At 55.7% G+C, this 17,977-nt stretch overlaps 1 protein-coding gene and 1 long non-coding RNA gene across 5 annotated transcripts in view; one reads left to right on the top strand and one right to left on the bottom strand.

Moving 5' to 3' along the window:
* Positions 1 to 17,977, bottom strand: part of TBX3 (T-box transcription factor 3) — a 179,061-nt gene that overhangs the window by 6,066 nt on the left and 155,018 nt on the right. Inside the window, exons 1-5 of one of the 4 annotated variants that reach the window (XM_032127827.1) lie at positions 7,080 to 7,289; positions 6,038 to 6,482; positions 3,965 to 4,232; positions 2,574 to 2,720; positions 342 to 418 (exon numbers count right to left, since the gene is read on the bottom strand). In XM_032127827.1, coding sequence (XP_031983718.1) covers positions 342 to 418; positions 2,574 to 2,720; positions 3,965 to 4,232; positions 6,038 to 6,432 — 887 coding nt within the window. In that variant the 5' untranslated portion in view covers positions 6,433 to 6,482; positions 7,080 to 7,289. Of the gene's footprint in view, positions 1 to 341; positions 419 to 2,573; positions 2,721 to 3,964; positions 4,233 to 4,524; positions 4,759 to 6,037; positions 6,483 to 7,079; positions 7,290 to 17,977 lie in introns of those variants that run through there. The other 3 variants (XM_032127826.1, XM_032127828.1, XM_032127829.1) reach the window with 3 other exon arrangements.
* LOC116452926 lies at positions 7,846 to 9,605 on the top strand. Its single transcript, XR_004243631.1, has 2 exons — positions 7,846 to 8,096; positions 8,372 to 9,605. It is a non-coding gene; the product is annotated as an uncharacterized LOC116452926 (long non-coding RNA).

The raw sequence follows: 17,977 nt of genomic DNA, 5'->3' as shown, positions 1-17,977 counted from the left end.
CTCAGCCCTCACTTCTCTCTCTTCTCCAGTCCCAGATCCAAACTACACTGTAATATTCCCTCTCGAATTTGTAAGGGAAGGTTCTTCTCTGCTAATATTTGCTTAATGTACTGCACTCCCTTTGGCCAGTCATCCTCTGCGATGTGAAAACTAAACGTGGAAAGCAGGAAAGAATTCCCATGCAATCCGTTTGACGTTATTAACGCCAAGATCCTTATGGATTTTGGCGGGGGGAAGTGTGGTTTGGAGGTGAGGCAAGGTGATTTTGACCTCTGCTCGTGTTCTGAGCTTAACACAGGAAAACCAAACGAGGCGCCTGTACAGAATCGAGCCAGACTCACCTCTTTTCCCTCCTTCCATTCCCGGTGTCCCGAAAACCTTTGGCAAAGGGGTTGTTGTCAATTTTTAATTGTGTGATCTATAGGATAGAGAGAAAAAAAAAAATAGCCAGGGGGTTGGGGCAGAATAAGGACATTTTTGTACTAAAAAACAACAGCAAACCCCACTCCTCCCAGTTCCCCCAGCGCTGGCAGGACCCCGGCAGGAGCAGGACAGGGCAGGGGGCAAAGGTCCCTGGTTTTTGGGTGAATCCATACGTCTTCCCGAGCTGTTTGGAAGCAGCTCGCCCTCAACCCCCCGCCGGGCTGGCCGGCGACCTGGGCCGTGGTGGCAATGAAAGAGCCCCGTGTTGCTGCCACCACATCGGAATTAATTGAGCCGTGCAATGAGATCCATGCAAGTTGTGCCTGTGCTTAAAACTCTTTAAATACCATAATTAAACCACAAAGGAATCATACCCACCCCCCCGCTATAATAAAATACTTTATATAATCGCATTATGCTCCGTGTGTGTTGGGGCGCCAGGGGTGCCAGGAGCCTGCTCGTTTTTTTGGGGGGGTGTGTGTGGAAGTTTTTCGGTCTGGGTTGCTTCGGGGTTCAGGTTATGGCAGGGAACAACCGTGGGGAGGGATGGGGGGTGCGGGGCATCCCGCAAGTGCCCGGTGCCCCGCGTACGATGCACGGAGCCGAATTCCCAGCCTGGCGGGGGCTCACCTCGCTGGAACGGGATGTGAGCAGTGGGAACGGGAATGCCGCCTCCCCGCCGCTCCATTGCCGGTCTCGGACCGGGCTGGAAGCACAGCAACCCCCCAGTTTAGGAGCAGAGGAGGATCCCGAAAAGGAAACCCCGCCTGCGCCCGAGTGCGGGCAGGACCGGCCTCGGCTCCCGAGTCACCCGGCCGCCGCACACACGGGATCAGGAAAGAGCAGGAAAACCCCACTGCTAAAACCAGCGGGACTTTTAATCCAGGTGCTCCCGGCCGTGCCTTCTGCTCCCCCCGCGCCGAGCCGAGGGCTCCCCGCCGCTTCCGCACGCCGCTTCCAGCCGATTTCATGGCAATCACACAAATATGCTCATTTCTGTCCTTCAACCAAGCCGCCCCCAGCTGATAGTCCGGGGCGACCAGCCCTGCTGATAAGTCCCAAAGCAAAGTCTACTCTCTGTGCACTCACTTTCTTTCAGTTTCCTTGCAAGTGCCCGGCCGCAGAGAGAGAGGAAAATAGCCCGAGCCCCGAGGGGGAAGTGGCTTTTTGGAACGCGAGGGCAGAAGGGTACGGACCCCCCCCCTTTTCCCCATGAATTCTTAACGGGGAAGGATGTGAGGGGCAGAGAGGGGCACAGGGGAGCTGCAGCGAGCGGGCGCTGCGCATCCAGAGCCTCTGCGCTCAACGCACACGAATGCAAAGCTATAATTCACAGACAACAAAAAAATCAAAGCCCCTTTTTTGGCTCCTTCGCTTCCTTCCACTTGACTTAATTATCGTAAATTCGCCATTTGCCACTCTCCCAAATATACCACCTTCGTCGCAAGCGACAATAAACCAGCAGCAATGGAGAGGCAGCGTTCGCAGTGCTGCAGAACTTTCTCACACGGGCTCTTTCAGCCCTTCCAGCTAAATTCAAGCGAGATACCCCTCTCTGACCAGAGCATATTTCTGCACCACAAAAAATAATAAAACACTGCAGGATGCAAAAAAAAAATCATAATATAATAATAATAGGAACCAGACGTTCGCTCCAGCCTTATTGCCAATTGCTGTTAAAGGAGCTAAAACAGCACAAAGGCCAGGAAGAATTACAAAATCTCAGCCCTGCTGCTCTCCCCACTCTGTCTTTCGACACACGGAGCCGAGTCTCTTTTATTAATTTTTTTTTCCTGATGCGTCTTAGATTAAATCCACACCGAGAGCAGCAAACCCCACCCCACCCCTTTCCTTATACTGGGGAGTGATACCGGGGGAAAAAAAATGGTAGAAAACCCCTAAACATTCTCCCCACCACCCCCAGTCCTCCCTCCTTTTAATTGCCTCCCCGAGGTCGGTATTAGGAGAGTGCTCGACCCCCTCCCCCAGCGCCTTCCCGAAGTCGGATCAAGGAGGTTTTGGGGGAAAAGATGAGGGGGAGAGAGAGAGAAGAGCGGGATGGGCTTCGTGAGTTTTAAGGGAACAATGCAGAGTAAAAGTTCTCTTAAAAGCCAAAACACGTAAAACAAATCCTCTCTTAATCTCCTTACCTTATCATTCTGGTATGCGGTCACTGCGATGAATTCAGTCTCCGGGAAAACGTAGGTCCTGAACGTGCTGTAAGGAAGCTTGAGGATGTCGTTGGCTCGGACGATGTGGAACCGGGGCTGGTACTTGTGCATGGAGTTTAAAATGGTCTGGGGGGGCAGCGGCCGGCAGCAGAGAGGGCAGGAGGGAGGGAAAGAAGACGGTCAGCAGGAGCAGCATTTCCCCCGGCCATCGGCACTTTCTCCTCCTAATTTGCCTTCCCTCTCCTTCCTCCCCTCACTCCTCCCTGCCAAGCACACTCCAAACACACGCACACGCCTCGCAGCATCCAACCAAAAGTACTGACAGCTCCAGCTCGCCGGGGTTAGGCTCTCGCTGGACCTCTCGAAGGAGAGGAGAGAGGGGGGCACCCCTTCAGAGCTCTGCTCGGAGAGGGGGAGAAGCTGTTTGGGCTCCGGCAGCAATGTCTTTTGATTTCAAAGTGAAAAATAAATATTAAAAAAACCCAAGTAATGCAACAGCAGCTACAATTGCAACACCACCACGAGAGCTTCGGCTCGGTCTAATTGCGTGCCCCAATTCACTTAAGGCCTTCTGCGAAAGGCAAAAATGTATCGTCTAATCAAATCACAGGCAGCAAATGCAATCTTCGGCACATTAGAGATCCCCCCGCCGCGGCCACCAGCAGCAAGCCCCGGCTCCGCGGCAGAGGCTTTCCCAGGAATTGAAAGAAATGGCCAGGATCGACAGAGCACTTATCAGCAGGTTTGTTTGATTTCACTCTCAGGGTAAGTTTTTATCTCTGCACACCCGGTAAATGTAAAGGAGTGGATAGACATGAATGGGCAACTTGACCTCTGCTTTTGGTCCCTGTTTATTTTCACTCCGGCTTGCTTTACATTATCCAGATTAATATAGATTTAAACGTTTGCGTACTTAGGCCTTTAAGCCCTTTATACACATATGCATATCGTTTTCCTACGCTTAGAAAGTGTGATCGACTTTATTAAAAATATATATAGATATATAAAGTCACCGCAGCTCTGAGAAATATCGAGTTGCGCTGCGCTGGAAATGTATCCCTACAGTAAACGCTGCATGGCATGGGGAGGTTACAGAGTAAACTCCAGCCTTTAATCCTGACCCCAGCACGAGGAAAAATCAAGGACTACTATAAACCGGACAGATGCCCGTCCCCGGGTGCCCGGGGAGGTCTTTATGCCCCGTTTTCCCCGCATTTCGGCCGCCTGCCGGAGCTGCCAGCGGGGCCGCGGGGCCAGCCCGGCCGAGCAGCCGCCGTGCTCCGGGCAGACCCCCCCGCCGGGACCTCCTGCTCCGGCCGGGTGGCGAGGGAGGGGAAAAGGGGGCAAAGGAAGGTGTAAGAGACACTCACAAATCCGTGCTTGTCAGAGATGTTGTTAGTGAGCTTCAGCTTGTGAAAGGTGACGACTTTGGACATCCATTGTTCGCCGGTGGCCGGGCTGTCCGGGTGGATGTACATTCTCTTTGGCATTTCAGGGTCAGCCTTGCCGGCTACCATCCACCGGGAATTATGGAATTTGTACCTACAATCATCAGCCGCCACAATATCCATCAATAAAATGTACTTGGCCTTTTTATCCAGTCCAGTGCATCTCACTTTAAATGGAGGAAACATTCTCCTATGGGCAGAAGGGGGAGGGCGGGGGAGGAAAGAAAAGACAAGACAAAAATAAAATAAAATTAATTACAGCCTTTAAATAAGCTTCTGAATTTTGGTAGCGCGTCTACCAAGCAACTACTTCAGCTCTCTAAAGCAGCAAAGGAAGTCTGTGTCCAGCAAAAAGGTCGTGTTCCCCCCCCCGCCCCCCCCCGCCCCCAGCGAAAAGGTTTCTCAAAAGCTTAAAAGTTGCAGGAGAAAATGGTCCCTGGATGGGAAAGGCACTCATTCCCTAGAAATCAGCAGGCGCTTACCTCTCTGTGCCATTCCTAAACAGCAAAGGCCCATTTGGGGCTCTCTGATCTCTCATTAGTTTCCTTTTTGCCTGCTAAACAAAGAAATGGGAGCTGATCGCACCCCGATAAAATAAATCGTCTGAACTATCACAACCCAATCTCCCGGTAAAGAGCGGAGTTTTGCACTTTACAGAGGAGAATAAAAAACCCCCAGCGAGGACAGGGTGGCTGCCAGGGCTCTCCCCGTGCTCCAGCCTCCCGGGGATCCCCCCGTGTGCCGAGGGCTCCCTGCAAACCCCGCTCCCCTCCGCTCCCAAGTCCGGCTCCAAACTGCAACAGGATACCACAAATTTGCTGTTTATTATATCGAGTGGTTGGCATTCAGCAAATCTCAACTTAAAAGGAAACACATGACTTTGCAACATGTAAGGGCTCTTAATACTGGCCGAGGTTTTCACGCAAAAACTTTTGACCACAATTAACAGAAAAAAACTTCGGGAAAGCAGTAAAATGGGCGAGGGGAATTTTTTTTTCCTCCTTGCTGCTTTTAGGGCTTGTATTTATTTTTTTTTTTTTCCTGAGCCTGTAGCCTGCAACTGGTGCTTTGCAAATAGGCGAAGCTCCAGCAAGGCAGCTGAAGGCCATCTAAGAAGACTTTTCAGGAGTGGCTTCCTCGAGTAATGCTCCTGGCAAATCACATGTGGAGAGTTTGGGAGGTTTCTCAGAGAGCCCCTTAGAAAAACACCCGGGTGCAAAGGGGGTTTTCACCCTACATCTCATCACAGCAATAGGTAGAGTTTTAAAAGAGTCCAGATGTCAATGAGTAGCGAATACAGAGAGGGATTTCAGACGGGTAAACCTATGAAAAGCAGAAATGCCGAGCGTGGCCGCGCCGTGTGTGTTCATTCATTCCCACGTGAAGGTTACATAAATACAGGGACAGGCAGCGCCGAGCTGCAAACCCTTCCCTGCCACTCCAGCAGCGGCTGCAGGACGGCTGGGGACTTTGTCAGCTTTTCTGTACATTTCCAGATATAATCAGTCAGCACAAACCCAGCCGAGATCCCAGCACAGAGAGAGGCACAGCCTGACACACCGAGCCTGTCTGCCCTCCTGCCCCACGAGCAGCCAGACGCCGCTCCAAAGGGTTTTTCCTTCATTCCCCTTTCTTACGGAAGAAAAACTGCGTGTAGCGAGGCTGAAAACCAGGCCAGCCCCTTTGCCAACCCCAAATTATTTTCTTCCTGCTCCCAGTCTTCTCCAGAAAGCATTAAGCTACTGAACCATGAAGAGACCCTCTCGCCCCCTGCACACGCTGAGCAGGGCCGGGTCGCGGCTGGGCTTTTCCCGGCAGCGTGGTGCCCCAGACGGGCTCGGATCTTCACTGCCTAAAGCTTTCCATAATTCCAGGTGAAAGGAGATTTACGGAGGAGGCGGCCGGAGAGAGAGCCTTGCTCTGGTGGGGTGCAGAGAGTGAGGGGTGGGGGAGAGGGGGGGGGGGGAAAGGCACGAACCCCCGACCCAGACCTACCTTCCCGATTTGGTAATCACCATCTCCGTGCCTCTTTTATGGAATTGCTCCCAAAGCTCTTTAGCTTCCAGATGCACTTTCGGATCGTCTTCTACCTCTTCTTCTGGCTCCAGAGTTTTTAAAGGCCTCAGATGGGCTGCTGCCTGGTGACCCAGGGAAGAAAAGGGGATACCAGTCTCTGCAGCCCCCACTAACTGATCCATGATGGGTTTAGCCAGAGCCCCGGGAAGGGAGAGGGCGGCCGCCCCGTTGGGAGGCAAAGCCAGAGCCGGGAAGAAGGGAGGCTGATGTCCCAGCACGGCGCTCATGGCAAAGTCCGGTGCCCGGTGCGGTAAAAAAGGATGATAAGCCATGCTCGTCCCAGGGATCACTGGATCTCTCATCGGTAAATTCATCCACTCCACTCCTCGGTCTTCCTACTGCTGGAGTAGTCCCGGAGTGGTTTCTAACAGCACATCATGAAGAAGAAAAATTAAGATAATAACAATAACAGCAATAAAGCACCAAAAAAAAAAAAAAAAAAAAATAGGGTTGGGGGAAACAAGCTCTAAACAGCACGGTACATGAGGGAGAGCAGAACTCCTACAGCCTACAACTTCCCGAGCCGGGGCACATCCCCAGCCCTCGGGACAGCGGATTAACAGGATTGTTCATTATTAGTCTTGCTTTTTCTCGTGTTCGGTCTCTGAGGTTTTGTTTTGGTTTTTAGTTGTTTGCGTTTTTTTCCTGAGTGGAAGTCCTTGCGCTGGAAAAGAAACGCTGAAGAAGGGAAGAAAAAAAATCCACCGGGTTCGCTGTCTGCTCCTGTTGCCGCAGAAGGGCTGGACAAGCCGAAATCCTTTTTTTCTTCTTCTTTTTTTCTCTTAGTCCCAATCCCCCTTCTCTTCCGTGGCAGAGGGTGACGGCTCGAAGCTGGGTTTTCTTTTTGGGTGGCTGGCTCTCTTCCCCCTCCCCCCCACCCCTCCACCTTTCCTCCGTACGGTCAGGCTGCAGAGCAAAGGCTGGGAAAGGAGGGAAAGCAGAGAGAAGCAAACAAACCCACCCCCCCTCGCCGGCCGAGGAAGGCTCCTGAGCAACCTTCAGCAGCAAAAACTTGTAGGGAAATCTCGTTTCGCCTCGCCTTCCTCACTCCCCAAGCAGGAGCTGGTCAGGGTGTCCTGATTTCCATCAGGATCTCTTCTTTCTTTCACCCTCCTCCTCTTTTTTTTTTTTTTTTTTAATTTATTTTTCCCCCTCTCTTTCTCTTTCGCTCTGCCTTAAAAAAAAAAAAAAATCTGGCAGAATTATACTGTTGCCTCCATAAAAGAGAGAGAGAAAGAGAGAGGGAAAGAGAAAGGAGGAGAAAAAGGGGGGAGGGAGAAAGAGAGGAAAAAAGAAAGAGAGAGAAGAGAGAGGGAGAAGGAGCCTCTCGGCTCTGAGAATTCCCTGTGAGTCTGTGCTCTGCGTGCACCCGATCGTAGGGATGTGTTGTGGGTTACAGGGGAGCTGGAGCCGCCTTGATTGGCTCTTTGACGCTTTCGGACCAATTGTGAGGCTCCATAGGCGGGGTTCTGACAGCTCGGGTGGAGGGGGACAGCGCCGAGTTATAAAAAGAAGGTGTCGGAAACTGTAACGCTGCAGCAAAGCATCACTAGTACTTCGGGCCGTGTGAATATGTCAACATGATCAGAGGGGAGGGAGCAGGGAGGGAGGAGGGAAGGGGCCGGCAGCGCCCGCCTCTAGGGGGGTGCTGGGGCCGCCTCGCCCCCCGGCCCCGGCCTCTCGCCGCCCCGGCCGCTGCCCGGCCGCTCTCCCCCGGTAGGATCTTCCCGAGCGCCGGCAGCGGGGGGGGCTCCACGCGTGGCGGACCCGCTGTGTCCCCCCCGGCCCGGAGCCACCCCGGGAGGCCGCCGCGCCGCACGCCCGCCCCCTCCCCGCCGGTCCCCGCAGCCGCCGGGCTGGTGTCACCCCCCTGCCGCTGCCCCCGCGCCGTTTCTCCCCTCCCCGGCAAAGTTGCTTTCTTTAAACGACACCTCCAGGCCGGGAGCCGGGCGCTTCCCTTCCCCCCGCGAATCTGGGGGTGAACTCCGGGGCTCGGGGGGTGGCTCTGCGGCTCTTGCCCCCGCTCGGAGCTCGGCTCCGGCTGCTCCAGCGGCCGCGGCCGCCGGTATTATTGTTGTGGTGGGCGGCTGGAGGCTGCGGCGGGCGGGCAGCGGCCGCCGCTGGCTCAGCCCCGGCCCCGGCGGCTGCTGATCGCGGCGGGTGCGCGGAGGGAAGCGGGGGGTCGTTGGAAAATGGGATTTTTATGTATTTATTATTCCTTTTTTCTTTCTTTCTTTGGCGTTGCGGATTAAGGCCACTCGGCTGGCACCGGCGCCGACAGGGTTACGCTCCCACACCCCTCCTCTTCCACGAGGTGCGCGGGGAGGAGACGGGAAGTGCGGCTTTCCCTGCGCCCGGGCTGGGGCAGCGCCGGGCGGGGGGGCCCAGCTCCGGGTCAACCCGGGCTCGCATGGAGCCAGCCACCCCCCCGGGGACGGCGTCACGCGTGGGTCTGACCCGACCCCACGGAGAGGGAAGAGCCGGGCAGGATCCTCCTGGGAAGTTTCTGGGGAGATTTATTCCTTTGGGGGGGGGGGGGGGGTGGGTATGGGTGTGTGACAGTGCAGGGCAGCGAGAGGGGGCTTGCGACTGTGCGTGCCGTGGGCATGCAGGGCACGGGGCGCCCACGCGTGTCAGGCAGGGTATCCCAGCGCTGGGAGGTGCCGAATCACTACCCTGCCCTGGGGAGGGAGGGGGGGAATCTCCTGACGCCCCCCACCCTGCTTTAGAGAGGGGAGGATAATCCTCCGGGAGCGGAGCGGGGGAGCGCGGGGGCTCGGCGCTGGCTGCGCGCAGATGGGAGCGGAACCTCTAAAGTGATTAGCTCTTCTAACATTGCATTTTTGACGCACATGGTTAAGAGCGCTTGGCGCCAGCTTGGTGAAGTCCCTGTAGTAACCAGCGTCTAGGATCGCTTTGCATTCACCAAAATATCTCCCCTTTAGTCGGGGGTGGGGGTGAAAAGAGGAGGAGGGAGGAAAGGAAGCGGGAGTAATGCGTTCAAAGAGATGGCGGGGGGGGGAGGAAGTCTGATGTGTTTCACGAAGCCAGAAGCCCGGCTACCCGCGCAGCGCTCGGCTGCGCTGTGCGGCTGGTTATCGACCAAGAGAGCGAGTCTTTCCAACCTCTGTTCGGAACCGGTTCTCGGGCCCCCGCCGCGGTGGGAACCCCCTAAGCCTATGCCTTCCCTTTATCAGCGCCCACAGCAAACGCCCGGCGGCTTCAAGAAGTTTGCTGCAATTTACCGCAACCGGGGTGCCACTCTCTCACGGGGACCAGGAGGTGCCCGCGGGCTCCCGCGGGACAGGCGCAGCCGCCCCCGGCCCCGCCGCGCCCCGGCCCCCGCGCCCGCCCCGCTGGAGCGCGCCCTCGGCGCCGCGGCAGAAACCGGAGTCGCTGCCACCCTCCGCGCCTGCCCCGCACCTTGCGCCGCGCTCCGCACACACCGGCGCAGGAGAATAAAATGTTTGCCGCTTATGATTTCCAATTCCAGCGTCTGGCTAATGGCGTGCAAACTTCCGCCAGTTCCGAGTGACCTCCCCGACGAAGCCCCCCGGAGACTCGTATTATGAAGGGAGGCTGCACTAATCTAAGATCAAAAGCGGGAAGGTGCGAACAGTCTTTGTCTCCCTTCGGCCGCCTCATTCCCCCTTCTGTGTGTGATAAATCTACCCTGGCGCCGACTGCGCGCTGGATGATTAATTTGCAAGCAAACAAAAGGGACCTGATGGCCAGCCATCTTAGTTAAATATTGGCCAGTGCTTCCAGCTACTTGTTAGCCTCCTCTTTGCCAGAAATAAATAAGCAAGGCGAAGAAGTAAATAAATAAGGAGACCCGCAGAAATGAATGACAAAGCGAAGGGATGGTATGGGGGTAAGAAAAAAAAAAAAAGAAAAAGAGAGCAGGGTGGCTGATGGTGAACTGCCGGGAGCGGGTGGAGGTGGGAATGGGGCTGGTGGCGGGGGGAGCCAGGGTGATAGCACGCTGAGATAGCCGGCTGCCCCAGCGCCTCCCGGCCTGTCTGCAGCCTGGGCTTGCACCAAGGCCGACACTATCTTGGCTCTTCAAAGAGGCATGAAAGGTCTCCGCTGTCTCCCCGGAGAGCGGCCAGGCCGGGGCTCTCTAATCTCGGAGCACAAGAGCTAAAGGCCAGAGCGGGGGGAGCGGCTCCCACCCTCCCCAGCTCTTCTCCACTCCACCATTGCCAGCACCTCGATGGGTTTTCCCCGGTTCAATCCAGACCCCGGGTCTGTGGTGGCTGAGCGGCTGGGAGAGCTCCACTTCCTCGGATTTCACCCTCCTAAGCAACTTCTAGCGTTTACACGAGAGCTCGGCGCTGCAGCGAGCCTTCCCCGTGCGTATGTGTTGGAGGTGTGGGAGGAGAGAGGCTTTGGCTCTCTCCCGGTGGCCTGAAGAGCCAGCTGGAGGAAGGAGGCAAGAGGAAAATAAAGGCAGCCCAGCTTTCGGGCCCACACGTCCTCTCCCAGGCCTGCGGGAGCAGCTCCGAGGCGTGTGTGCGTGCGTGGAGGGGCTGCGTGTGCTCCGCGGCCTCTGTGGAGATGCGCTGTGGGTGTGTGTCACCCGGAGGGATTCGTGCCCCGGGGCACACCGCCAATCCCTGCTCCGACAGCAGCCCCTGAGGTGTCCCTGACACCCCCTGCATGTGCTGGGTGCTCTGCAGGAAAGAACAAGCCCCGGTGCACGGCGAGCAGGGCCAACGTGCACAGCCTAAGTGGGGTTTTGCATCCTATCTATGCATTTCCTTATCGTGCCGCCTGTTCCAAGCATCCCCAGGGGCCCAGACCCATCCTGCCTGCCAGCAGCTCTGCATCCTGCAGGATTCATCCCTCTCCTCCCTCCCTTTCCCACGGCGACGCAGCCTCTGCTCTGTCTCCAGCCCTTCAGAAGGCAACACCCCAGCGTGGCCACGCTGTGTTTATCTGAAATAAAACGCAGCGGGCTGGTTTACTTTGGCAGGTTTGCAGTAAATACTGGCTGGAGCACGGGGGGCATCTGGGGAGCGGCGATCACAGGCTTCTTCCGAGGGAAACTGCCCAGCCCAGGCCCCACCAAAGGTGTCAGGAGACGGGGGCCGTGCTGACACAGATCCATCCTGGAGTGGCACTGCAGGCCACAAGTGTAATGGAGCAGGTCCCTTAGGGAGCTTGTCTGTACACTTGGATTATACAAACTGCTATGGGGAGAGGGAGGAATCACTGTAGCAGTTCTTTGCCTTGCAAACTGGGTTTCATGCAAAGCCTGGCCCAAAAACTTTTAAAAATAACCTGCCAGAGTCCAAAAAAGCATCGTGGGGCATTAAAAATATCAAGAATTAAACCCCCCACATCTCTCTCTGGGCAGGCTCAGCCCCATCGTGCCCCACTGCAATCAAAGGGGCCGTTCCCATCTCTCTGAAGATCCCCCAACAGGAGGATCAGGTCCCCTTCCCAACACAGCCGAGCTCAGGGCTTTGCAGGGCTGAGGAAGCCCAGAGACAGCGTTACTTGTTGGAATACTGGGGGAAAAAAGAGAGGGAAGCACTCCTTGGAGAGGATTCTTCCCCCCCCACCCCTCACTGGGATGCAATCCCCAGGGAAAGGCTGCTCGTGGCCCAGCCCTGAGTGTGGCAGAGCCACTGCGGGGTCAGGCAGTGCTGTCCCCCAGCGCGGGGTCACCACCACGCTGGCAGCGAGCAGCCCTTCACAGCTCCCAGCTCCTCTCACTCCTGAGCACCCAGAGCCTGCTCCGGATCCTGCCAGGTGGTGGCTCTGGTGGAAGCCCAAAACATCAGGGCTCCATGTGCTCAGATCCCCAGCCCTGCCCCCGTTCCTGCCCTCCCCACAAGACCTGCATTCACCTTGTCCCCATCCCAGCTGCTCTGACACTCTCCAGTTGCCTCCACTTTGTCCCGGACTGGAAAAGAAAATAAAGGAGCACCCAGAGCTGCCTGCTGCAGCTCTCCCCTCTGCCTCAGGCCAGGCCCAGCCTCACCGACCAGGGCATGTCAGGGCACAGCAAGGTTTGGGGCCGGACCTCTTCCCTCCCAAGCTCACATCCCTTTTACCTTTTCCAAGCCCTTTTTGCACCATTCAGTTTCTGCTTGCCACGAACCAAGGCGACCCTTCCCCCCCCCCCCCCCGTCTTGTTCTTCTCACCAATGTGTTGCTGGCAGAAGCAAAATGAAAGCCCTGTTTCCTCCCTTGCCCTCTCTACGTCCATCCTCCTGCTTCCACCACCGCTGGCCAAGCAGAAATTGTAAATAGAGTTCACTATTTGGATAAGCCCTTTTTTTTTAAAAAATACCCGGGCCATACATCCAGTTTGCCGCTCAGGAAGTTGCACTAATTGTCCTTTCCTATAGTCAAACAGATCTATCTTTTCAATGCTGTCTTTGTGTCTCTGCATGCGAGGGAGAAAGAGGGAATGAGTGGATACGTTTATTCAATTATTTAAACACACACACAACACAACAAGAGGGCCAAGGAGCGCCGGTTCCTCCCGCAGAAGCCCTCCAGCTCTCCAGACGCGGCATTGCCCCCCCCCCCCGCCTCCCCGCAGACCCAGTAGAACAAGGCACTCGAGAGCACCCGGCAAAGAAACCGATTTTATCTGCTTTGACCATCAGCCGTGTTCTTTAACAACCCAGCACCGGAGCCTTTCCCATCTCCACACGCCCCCCGGGCGTCTCCTCCGCGCCCCCGGCGCCGCGGGGCGGGTGCAGCTTCCCCCGGGGCTCGGAGCGGGGCCGGAGCCCGGGAGGTGCTGAGCAGCACCGGGCACACGGCAGGCGCCGGGTTCCGATCAAGGAGGGGATCCGGGAGCCTCTGGCACCGCCACTGACACACACTTTGGTCCCGATTTCTCCAAGATGCCACCAAGTCACCCGGTCATCGATTGATACCGCGGGAGGGGGGAGGACCAGCTGTTGCAAAAGGACATGGTAAATCTAATAGGGGCTGCTGTCAATAAAGAAATGACAGGGAAGAAGAATCGGCTTCTTAAAGTCTGCTGAACTAACACTCATCATGGAGCCGCGGACACGTATTCTCCATCGGAGCCTGGTATCCATTACTATTTTCCTTACTAGGTTTCAATTAAAGAGCTGTAACCCCCACACGCACACCCCAGGGCAGGGCATACATGAAAGGGAAGAGGAGGCAGCGGACAACTCCTGCCAGCCCCGAGCCCCTGACGCGCCCAAGCGAATGCCCCCGACCCCGAGCGGCCGGGCCGGAGCAGAGCCGCGTCCCTGCGGGCAGCGGGACCCCGCAGCGGCACCGCTGCCTCCGCCAGCACCCCCCGCCATGGGCTGCAGGACTTAAAAAACTGCGAAAGGTGGATGTTCCCGGCGCATCTGGGCACCAGAGGAGCTCGGGGCGCAGCCATGGGGCACCCACAGCGTGACCGTGTCCCCAGCAACTTCATGTCACTCTTCCCTTCTCGCGTGAAACACATCCTAAATTATCCCCAGCTCAAAAAAGAAATTTAATAAACTCCACCGATTTTTTTATTTTTTTGTGAAAGAGGGAAGAGCTTTATTTTATTTTTTTCCCCCAATGCCTCAGATAGGAGGTTCGGGGCGGGAGGGGGAGGCTGGGAACGGGGTTTTTTTTTTTCTCTGCTGGAGCCCCTCTGTGTGTTTGACCCTTGGCATCTGCCTGCGAAGGGCGAGGGAAGGGCTTCACCCGCCCTCCCTTCAAACGGGAGCTGCAAAAGGCAGCCGAAATGTGCCAGCTCAGCCCTGGGAAACTTTTGGGTAGCGGCAAATTTCTCTAAAGAACTTGACCGCTTCGATCAGCCTGAAACTATCACCCGACGTGCAGGGCAGGGGGCCGCGGGCTCCCTCGGAGCGCCACTCCACGGGGTGTGCTGGAGGCAGAAAGTCCTCTCCTCTTTCCCCACCGCTTCCCAACTGTCCCTACTGCCAGGGGACACCTCCCCGCGGGGGCTGAGCCGGTAGTTCAGACCCTCACCCCTGCTTTGGGGGGTGCTGGCAGCCCCGCCACCAGCCCCCGGCCCGTCGGGACACCGGCTCCCACTGCGCTTCACCAAAAGTCTCCTCTACACGCTTACACATCCACACACGATCCAGCAAAACCCTCCGGAGATCATTGCCGTGGGGAGCACGACAAGATGGAAAAAAATTAATAATAATAATTTAAAAAAAAAAAGGCAGAAAAATAAATCAGGGGCTCCTCTCTGTCTCTGGGGCGTGGGACGCTTTCTAGCGCAGTTTTATTTTAGTTTAGTATTTTGAGCAAACTTCAGATTAATTTCCGGAAAGCGCAAACGCGCACACATGGGAAAGTGAAAAAACCGGTCCTTCGAGGTCATCTGAGAAGGGGAGACGGGATCTGTATCCTTCTTCCCCCCCTACCACCCCCCCCCCCAAAAAAAAAAAAAAGTAACAGAAGGGGAAAGATCCCATATTTTTATAGTTTAAAAGTACTTTGAATTATTTGCTTTTAATGGCACACGTGGCTGCAGCAAAGCCGGGCTCTGCTTTCGATCTTGCACTTGCTCCTTGCTTTTCTATACACGCATATATGTGTGTGTATATACATCTCTCAGCTTTACAGCCCCCATTTCACGGCCAGGTTTCTCTCTCCTCGTCTCCTCACCCTTTCCCCTGGACCAAAAACCAGTCCCAGGCCACTCTTGCTCCTACGGTCATTACTGTTCTGCTGGGATTCAGAAACGCGGGCAGAACCGGCTTCTGACACAGCGTTTCTCTGGAGCAGCAGGAGTGTTGTGAAAATTTATTAAACCCAGATGATCCGGGAGTTTGGGCAGACGGAAAAGATTTCCAATTAAAGCCGAGCGGAGCAGAATACAACCAGCTCTGCGTCGCAGGTGTAAACTGTATTTGTGCAGCTCTCGCTGCGCTTCCCGGAGCGGCTCTTTCCCTTTGCTGTAACTGGGGTTAGAGGGGAAAGGTTTGGGTTTTTTTTCTCCCGCAGGAGATTTTGCTAGGGAGCCATCGGGCTCGCCCCGGCGCCGGGCTCCGCGGCGCGGAGCATCTCTCCCCGCGGTCGATGCGCGCCTGGGCGGCTCGGTGCCGGCAGCCCCCGCGGGGCCACCGGCCGCCACCTCCGACCCCTGAAAAATCCCTGCTCACCTGTTGCTTCAGCCGCTTCTTTAATGGCATGGGCTTAAGGGGAAGCTAAAATGCTCACAAGCGATCTCGGAAAAGCGGCGGCGGGAAGGAATGATTCCAGGTAGATGGGAGATGGGGGAGGACAAAACAGACGGGGAGCCGGGGCATCACTCCCGATTCTCGGGATAAGAAAGGAAATGCGGTCTCACAGAGCACAGCCACTTTCTGCTCGTTTTGGTACCGGTTCTTTGAGTGTTGGGAGCGTTAATTCCCCCCGAAAAGTGGTCCCTTGTTCATCAAGAGTATTCAGGAGCCCAAATCACCTCGGGGTCCGTGGCAGCCACCCCCCTTAAACAGCTTTTTCTTCCTTAGAGTGAGGCTTGACACACGCTCCGTGCGCGGGGCACTCAACTTTCTGATGTTACAGTCTAAATAAGGGGGAAAAGCATTAATGAATGTTTAATCCTTGTTTTCTTTAAATACCATTAGGACAATTGTCCAGATCCCAGGTCAGGGAAAAATGCTGTTCAGTGGAGACAGGAAGGCGACGGCTTGGAAGGAGAAGAGGGGATTTGAAGAGCGAATAAGTGGGTGCATAGTGCCTGGAGCTCACCTTCTGCAAAGACAAGGTGTGATTAATGCCCGACACTTGTGCAGCCGTTTGCCCCTGCCCTGGCTCACAAATCCTGCTGCTCGTCCCCCGACAGCGAAGTAAGCAGAGCAGATTGTGAAGCCTCTGCACGCTGGGACGGGGGTGGGAGAGGGGGGAAAAGAGAAAGAACATACAAGACAAGCCTGTCCCAAGAGCTGGAGTGGGCAGAGTATTACATGTACAAACATCCAAACAAGATTCGAGCAGTACAAAGCGTCGGAAAATCCAGAGCAGCCACATAAAAAGAGAAGTAGGAAGTGGTGTAAAAGTGTTGTCATTTATTTTGCCTTCCCTTACAGATGTTCTGCATAAAGCCCTATCTTAATGAGACGGAGGGAGGCAGGGAGGGAGGGGGTGAACGCCGCCTGAACCCCGCGCTCCCAGCGCGGGCGGGGAGGGGGCGCGGGGGTCCCGCGGAGGGCCGGGCTCGCCTCGCGGAGACTCCGTGGGCTCCGGCCACGGGATGGCGCCGCGGCCACCGCCTCTCACCTGCCGGAGCGGGGCTCACCTGGGCGGCCCGGCTCCCCCGGCCCGGCCCGGGGCACCCCCAGGCCCGGCCCCGCCCGAGGAGCGGGGCAGCGGCTGGAGCAGCGGCACCGCTCATCCGAACGGATCGCAATAAAAGAACTCTTAGAAGTGACAGCCAGGCGTTTATGGGCTGAGAGACAACGCGAGCCACGGCCACAGCATCCCTGCTGCTGCGCCGGGGACCCGCGGGTGACGCAGGATAACCAGTCCCGGGGGAGGGTGGTGAGGAAGGAGGTAAAAGGGGATGGGGGAAAGTTCAGATCCTGGCGGCCAGAGTTTGGCCGCCAGAATTAGCAGCTCCTGAGCTCGCCAGGAGGGAGGAATAACGCGGCGGGGCAAGAGAAGCGCGGAGCCAAACTTAGGGACCGGGAAGGGAAAGATCCGTTCTTCAAAACAGCTGGACTAAAAATACCCACCCTCCCCCTCCAGACTGAAGGCTGGATGAAGGTGTACGAGGTCTAATATTTCAGGTGACATAAGAAGGGAGCAAACACCTTGCCAAAAGCATCTCTCATCCCGCACCACCTCCTCCCCCGAAATACAGTGACCACCCCCCGCCAAAAAAAAACCGTCAAGCAAATAAATCCGAAGTCACGTCTCGCTGTCACCCACCAGCCAAGAAAAAAAAATAAAACAACAACCAAAGAATATCGCGTTTTATGCGCCCTGCTCCTCCTGATCAGACCAGGAGAGGAGCCGGTCGCCCCTCGCTGCCCCCTTCTCAGGGCAGGTGTGCCCACCGCCTGCTCCCACCACCCAACCACGATCCCACCGCGCAGCAAAGCGCTGGGGACAGTAGCTGGGCTTAAGCATAAAAAAGAGCCTGTTTGCTTCTTTATTAGCGTCGAGCCTACTCTAATTACGAGAAATCGCTGCTCTCGGGCTGAAACGACGTGTTGTCCTGTGCTTGTAAAATACATTTCAAGTAATTCTTTTCTGTCTATAAAATACAGCGTGTGTGTGGGGAATATAAATAAACTGCTGTCCATTTGTTTAATGCTATTTTAGCCAAATTGACTGGCCGGATTGGAATTCGACATAAAAGCTTTAGTTTGCAAAACATCCGCACTGTAACGTCTGGGAGACAGGGCTCGAGCTCCAGCGCGACGGGCACGTTAACTGCATTAAAACCCCTCCATACATTTTCGAGCTTTTGGTTTTTTCCCCCTCTCGCAGCACATCCACCCGCTCTCCTCCCCGCCTCCGGGCGCCTGCGCCTGGTTTTCTCCAAATGAAGTATTTTACGTGATCGATGGAAGGAGTCATTTGGCCCATAATTAGGTCAATAAAATCAATGTTTATTCCTCTGATGGCCTGAAAGCTAATAAATTCCTCTTTTATATTCGCTCCCTCCGAAGATTAGAAACGAGCTGCCCCAGCGACAGCGGAGCGGGGTGGGCGGCAGCCCCGGCCGGCGGGGATCGCTCCGTTCCACCGGGGAGCCGCGCTCCCAGCCCGCCACCGACCCAGCCGCTGGCACAAAAAAAAAGTTTATTAAAAAAAAAAATTAGAATTCCCTACACCTATCCTTCCCATTCCTGTTTATTTTTCAAGGCGAGCCAATTTACTGCACATCCAAAT

The sequence above is a fragment of the Corvus moneduloides genome, chromosome 18, assembly GCF_009650955.1.
Source record: "Corvus moneduloides isolate bCorMon1 chromosome 18, bCorMon1.pri, whole genome shotgun sequence".
NCBI lineage: Eukaryota > Metazoa > Chordata > Aves > Passeriformes > Corvidae > Corvus > Corvus moneduloides.
This window is presented reverse-complemented; position numbering and strand designations above follow the sequence as displayed.